Source organism: Tarenaya hassleriana, unplaced genomic scaffold (genome assembly GCF_000463585.1).
Source record: "Tarenaya hassleriana unplaced genomic scaffold, ASM46358v1 Cleome47, whole genome shotgun sequence".
Lineage (NCBI taxonomy): Eukaryota > Viridiplantae > Streptophyta > Magnoliopsida > Brassicales > Cleomaceae > Tarenaya > Tarenaya hassleriana.
The window spans coordinates 86339-92338 of NW_010967396.1; the positions used below are offsets into that span (position 1 = coordinate 86339).

At 41.1% G+C, this 6000-nt stretch overlaps 2 protein-coding genes across 3 annotated transcripts; one reads left to right on the forward strand and one right to left on the reverse strand.

Moving 5' to 3' along the window:
• Positions 1-920: 920 nt before the first annotated feature.
• On the forward strand, positions 921-3085 carry LOC104825465 (inactive leucine-rich repeat receptor-like protein kinase CORYNE). Of its 2 annotated transcripts, XM_010557791.2 has the most exons (3): positions 921-1252; positions 1730-2615; positions 2699-3085. In XM_010557791.2, exons 2-3 carry the CDS (start codon positions 1732-1734, stop codon positions 3006-3008), a joined length of 1194 nt encoding a protein of 397 aa, XP_010556093.1. In that variant the 5' UTR covers positions 921-1252; positions 1730-1731; the 3' UTR covers positions 3009-3085. The 2 variants fall into 2 exon arrangements, with proteins under 2 accessions (XP_010556093.1, XP_010556092.1); XM_010557790.2 differs by having other exon boundaries at positions 921-2615.
• Positions 3086-3205: 120 nt separating this feature from the next.
• LOC104825579 (aspartokinase 1, chloroplastic) lies at positions 3206-5994 on the reverse strand. Its single transcript, XM_010557937.2, has 13 exons — positions 5946-5994; positions 5744-5826; positions 5615-5655; positions 5275-5429; positions 5014-5163; positions 4844-4939; positions 4632-4748; positions 4434-4553; positions 4256-4348; positions 4048-4164; positions 3824-3940; positions 3674-3736; positions 3206-3590 (listed from the first exon to the last, which is right to left on the reverse strand). The coding sequence occupies exons 1-13, from the start codon at positions 5973-5975 to the stop codon at positions 3438-3440; spliced, it is 1335 nt and encodes a 444-aa protein (XP_010556239.2). The 5' UTR covers positions 5976-5994; the 3' UTR covers positions 3206-3437.
• Positions 5995-6000: the final 6 nt, after the last annotated feature.

Genomic DNA, 6000 nt, shown 5'->3' on the forward strand with positions numbered 1-6000 from the left:
TTATCTACATTCAGAACACTAAAGCGAATTTCATATAATCCTCCCATATTACCCGAAAAAATAAAATATAATAAATTGTATATTTGCTTTTCAATCATTAACAATATTTTTTTGGTTTGTCACCTTTTTATACTAAAAGATGAAAATTATGAGCGCTTTTTTGTTATTGTAATAACATAGTAAAAGAAAAAAAATGTTATATCACATCAAAAATAAAATTGTTATAATTTTTGTCTTATAAACATAGCCAGTAAAAAAATACATGTTATTCGTGAAAAAAAGGAAAAAAATAAAATTTTACGCTTAAAAAACTTTAGTTATTTATACATCTTTTGATAAAAAAAAAATATAGAATTTTATATATTTTTCTATCCGTTTAAATTTTCAGATCGTGTTCGGACCGGTCGTTTGATATCGCTAAAAAACAGTTAAAAATTTACAAAGTTTTTATGATAATTTGGAACAAAACTCATTTTCAAATCGGATTCGAGTTCCCACTTGAAAAAAAAATATTTATATAAATTTTTTTGTTCCTCTAAAAGATTGGAAAAAAATAACAAAAATTAGATTACTGAAAAAAATAGTTTAAATATACAAATTTTAACAAAGAGAGCCACTTTTTGTTTTAAACACTAATGATTCCACGATGGATAACGGTTCCCGAGCCTCTTTTACAAGAATCAACGGTTCAGATCTTATCTAAGATCATCAAATATTCAACGGACCAGATTCTCCCTCTCCTCCTTTCATTGCACGCTCCTCAATGTCACGCTTTCGGCCACTCCCCCAGCGTCGCCAGCTGAACCTACGTGGCATGTGGACCCCATCCCGTTCCATCTGACCCCACTTCATCTCTGAGGCGGGAACACTTTTTTTTTTTTGGTAAATGGAAACACCCTTTTTCGCTGTTTTTTTCTTTTCTTTCTTCTCGGGATGTAACGGAGGAATGGTCATGCTTGTCTGTTCAGAATTGAGAGAGAGAGAGAGAGAGAGAGAGAGAGAGAGAGAGAGAGAGAGGGAGAGAGAGTGTCACGGTCTCACAGATACAGAGGCTTTGCTTGATTAGCGAGGGAACAGTTTCGGGGATTTTGTTTGTTCTTTTTCATCTTTTTCTGCCGCAGAATAGTAATTGTGGAAACGAGAAGATGTTCCTTCGAAGTTTGTTCTCTTCTTACAGGGGTCGTTGAGTTTTTTTAGTGTTGGCGACATTGAAGCTCGATTTTTATTCTGGCGAGGGAATCTGATTTCTGTGGTTAGATAAAGTTCCAAGCTTTGTTTCTTTTTTTAATTTAAATTTCTTTTTTGGGGGCATTCTTGCTTGGAAAAAGGGGAAGAATTTCTGAGGTTTCGGGATAAGAATCCACGGGCAAGTGATTCTGTTCGTCTTCCTTGTGAAGATTTCGAAGTTGGATTCCTTTCAAGCTCCTTTCTTTTCTTCCTTCCTTCTCGTGTTTTCCCCATCGGTTTTCTCGGGAATATTTTCGGGCCAAGGAGAGGAGCTTCACTGTAGTGTGAAAAAGATGGCAAATTTTTCTGGGTTTGAGCTCTGAAAACAGCTTCGGCTTGCTCTGGGTTTCTTCTTTCTCGTGGAATTTGGTTGCAATCTTTCCGAAATTTCCCATCTTTCTTCTCGGGTTCACAACATTTTCTCGGATTTTGCCCTATCCTTAAAGCCCTAGTCCCTTTTTCGTCTCGATGATTTTGATTTCTTCCTGGGTCCTGGATGCAGAAATGGAGCAGAGAAGAAGAAGGCACAACGCAATCTCTCTCCTGTTTCTGATGTTCTTGCTCTTCAGTTCCAAAACAAGCACATGCACCAGCTGCCGTCCAAGAACAGTGAAACATTACTTATCCACGGCTCCACCATCATCGCCTCGGCCACCAGATTCAAGAATCACTCCCAAGATTATCATAATCAGCATCTCATCTGGGATTGTGACAGGGCTTGTCTCTTCATTGGCGTTTGCTCTTTTGGTCCGTTACTTCGTTAGATACATGAAACAGACACCCATTCTCAGGGGTCCTGTGATTTTCTCCCCCAAGATTTCACCCAAAACCCTTCAGACAGCTCTGGTAAATGACACCCAGTTGCTTGGCTCAAACCCTAATGGCAAATACTACAAGACGGTCCTCGACAATGGTCTGGTTGTTGCAGTCAAGAGGCTTTGCCCACTTGAGAATGGCTCGCCAGAAGGGTCAAGCAGCAAGTCGGTGAAGAGAAGAGTGCAGAAGGAGCTCGAGATTCTTGCTGGGTTAAGACACAGGAATCTCATGAGTTTGAGGGCTTATGTCCGAGAATCAGATGGGTTCTCCCTCGTTTACGATTACGTCTCGAACGGTAGCCTTGAGGATGTGATGAACAGAGTGAGGGCGAACGAGTTGCAGCTCGAGTGGGAAATTAGGCTTCGGATTGCGGTCGGAATCGTCAAGGGGCTTCAGTATATTCATTTCAGTTGTGTTCCTCAGATTCTGCATCTGAACTTGAAGCCTACAAATGTAATGTTGGATGCTGAGTTCGAGCCAAGGCTTTCCGACTGTGGATTGGCCAAGATCATGCCGGATTCAGACAGAACACAGTCCATCTACTCAGCTCCGGAATCTTTCCAAAACAACAGGTACTTCAAAATCGATATGATGAGTAGTTACATGTCTTGTCTTGTAACAACTGATGAGGAGTTTGTTTGATCTGTTATGACAGATATACAGAAAAAAGCGACGTATTCAGCTTCGGGATGATATTAGCGGTTCTCTTAACGGGGCGAGACCCGAACGATCCTTTCTTTGGAGAAGTGGGAAACGGAGGAAGCCTCGGGAAATGGCTGAAGCATCTGCAGCAAGCGGGGGAAGGCCGGGAAGCATTGGATAAGAGAATTCTCGTGGAGGAGACCGAGGAAGACGAGATGTTGATGGCGGTGAGGATTTCCATTATCTGCCTCTCGGATTTTCCGGCAGACCGGCCTTCAAGTGATGAGCTCGTCCACATGCTTACTCAACTCCATAGCTTTTAGCAGTTGTAATCTGGAAGTTCACATCTCTGTATTGGACAGTTTTAGCACATGTTTATATTGTATCTTTTTATCAGTTATGTTTTTTTTTTTTTTTTTGCTTTCAAATTAATCAACTTCTCCATCAGTTGCTTAGGTTTTGTTAGGTTGAGCGTTGAATTTGTGTAACAAAACATGATTACCGACCCAACAAATCCACATTAAAAAAATGTCTGATTTATGCAAGACGGCACTCATTCCACTTGCCCGAATGCAAAACGGCATTAAGTTCTCGACCGGCGAAAAATTTCCCCGCACCACACAGGGAACAGGTACATGTTATGTTACTACAAATCACAAAACAAAACTCAAGAGCCAAAGTCATGAACTTGCCCGGGAAACGCCTAACCTAAAATCATGTAAAATATCATTAGGGGATGAGATGGGTTCGATTCAGTTCTCTACATTAACGGGAACTGGCGACCCGTTGCCGCTTCCAGGCTGTATCAATAGCTTCGAGAGGTCACCGCTCTCGAAAAAGGCTCGGTGAAGAGCTTCTATGCATCTTTCGGCCTCGTCTTCGTTTACTATAAGGGAGATATTCACCTGCAGAAGAAAACAGGTAAAGGGGAATTTATTTGGTAGTGATGAAAAAGGAGGAGAGTGTTGTGGTGGGCAATTGAGGAAACCTTGGATGCTCCCTGTGATATCATCTGGACATTGACACCTTTTGTCCGAAGAACATGAAATGCCTGTAAAAAAAAAAATCGAAGCTTTTATGCACATTTGGCACAAAGATGAGATCTTTCTTTGTGGGGGAAGCTTTTTATAATACTAACCTTCTCTAGGATTAGAGAGGAGTGCTGAACGTTACCAATGAGAGAGATGATTGCCCTTCTTCGTAGGAGATTCACCACCGCGATTTTTTCTAGCTCTTCAACCACGTGATCGAGCTCCTGTAACGGGGAAACGAGACTTAACGAAAAAAAAAGTTTTTTTTGTTCATGAAGTGGGAAATCAAATGAGGTGCATATGTAGGAATAGTTTACGACTTGACACTTGCCTGTTGAATCAATTCCCTGCTCCAGAGTTTTGAAGGGTCCAATGTCAGAGATAGACTGACTTCACTAGTGGCAACAACATCAACAGATATGCCCAGTTCTTCAAATATCGAAAACACCTTGTCCCAAGGAAATCGATATTAGCAATACTAACACCAATGAACTTCTAGATTTTTGCCACGTAAACATGTTAGAAGCACGGGTTCATACCTTTGCAAGAAATCCGACCTGGCCGAGCATTCGGGTGCTTACTATATCCAGCATGGTCACATTCCGTTTCAAAACTATGCTGGTTAGGACAGTCTGTACATTGGGAAACCAAAATACTTCAGGTTTCCTTCTCAGATAAATAAGTAGCATAAAGAACACAAATCTAGAGACCATATACCCCAGTCATGTCTCTTGCTTTAGTGATAATAGTTCCGGGAGCTTTAGGGTTGTACGAATTCTTAACCCTAACAGGGATATCGCCCTCTCTCGCAGGCCTCATGGACTGAGGGTGCAATACCTGCAGGCAGCGGTATTTCATTGCTTATTGACTGAATTTGTGTATTATTATTTGCATTCAAGTGAAACGGGACGGGACCTGTGCACCGAAATAAGCAAGCTCGGCTGCTTCATCGAACGTTAGATATGGTACCGGTACTGCTCGTTTATAGATAGTCGGGTCACAGGTTAAAACACCGTCAACATCTTTCCAGACCTGTCCGATATAGAAGTTAAAGAATCGAAAAGTGTAAAACACGAGTTCTTGATAACAGAACACATTAGACAATGGACCCGTGAAGAATGAATGACCTGAATCTCTCGCAAACCCAAGGCTTTACCGATCGTCGTAGCGGTCAAATCACTGCCACCCCTACCCAAGGTAGTAACGGCACAAGTTTTCCAACCCTATAGTCGAATGGAACATCGACGTAAGAACAAAAATGACGAGAAATTCCGAGTATAATATGCGTAGTTGATACCTTCCCGAGAAAACCCGTTACAACGGGAATAGCAGGATCGCTCATCCAATCATCATACAGTCTCTTGGCAACAGCTGGGTAAGTTGCTTCCAAGATGTCGGCATTCGTGAAATCATCCGTTGTTATGAAACCGACATCAAAAGCATCATACTGCCAAAAAATATTGGCAATTATCTACTTAGCATCTACACAATATATCAATCGAACGAAATCATGTCGGTCATGCTTAGAATGAAAAATGAAAGAACATGATGGACATACTTGACGAGCCTTGGCGCCGATTTTATTTAGATAAGCCGAAAAAATCCTCGAAGACATGCACTCTCCAAAAGAGACCAAGTAATCTCTGGTTCGAAGAGTCAGCTCTTTCATCATGGCTATGCCTTTCAGGAGTTGCTCCAAATCTTCTAGAAAGGCTGTGAATTTTACCCGAAAACGCAGTTCAAATGTCACCAACTCAACCAAATCAACAATATCACCACATAGAAGATGAAAAGAATGAAACTTTAAACCATATAACACCAATTGGAGAGCTTGAAATTGTAAAGAAGAACAGAGAAAAAATGAAAAAAAAAACAAGGTAGAAGAAGCAAATCCTTACAAGAAACAACAGACGGGTCAACCCCGAGTTCTTTCACTGTCCTGAAACAATCAAACGTATTTCTAATCAAAACCTATCGAAGAGATATTCAGACCAGCTATTCGGCCATTGTTACAGAAAACAAAAAACCTGAGATGCAGTTCCTTGATAATCCGCAACTCCTCGATCTCAGATGCAAGAGAAACACCACAGCTAACGGCCTTGTCTCCCGCCTTCACTAACAATCATGAAGCACTCATTAACATACACAACAACAACTATACATAACATTCATCGCGATGGAGACTGCAATTAGGAGAAATTCGTCACAGTAAGAAACTTTCATCATTACAAGAAGGAGATTGTTGGTGGTTTTCCCCATTGCGGAGAGGACAACCACCGGCCGC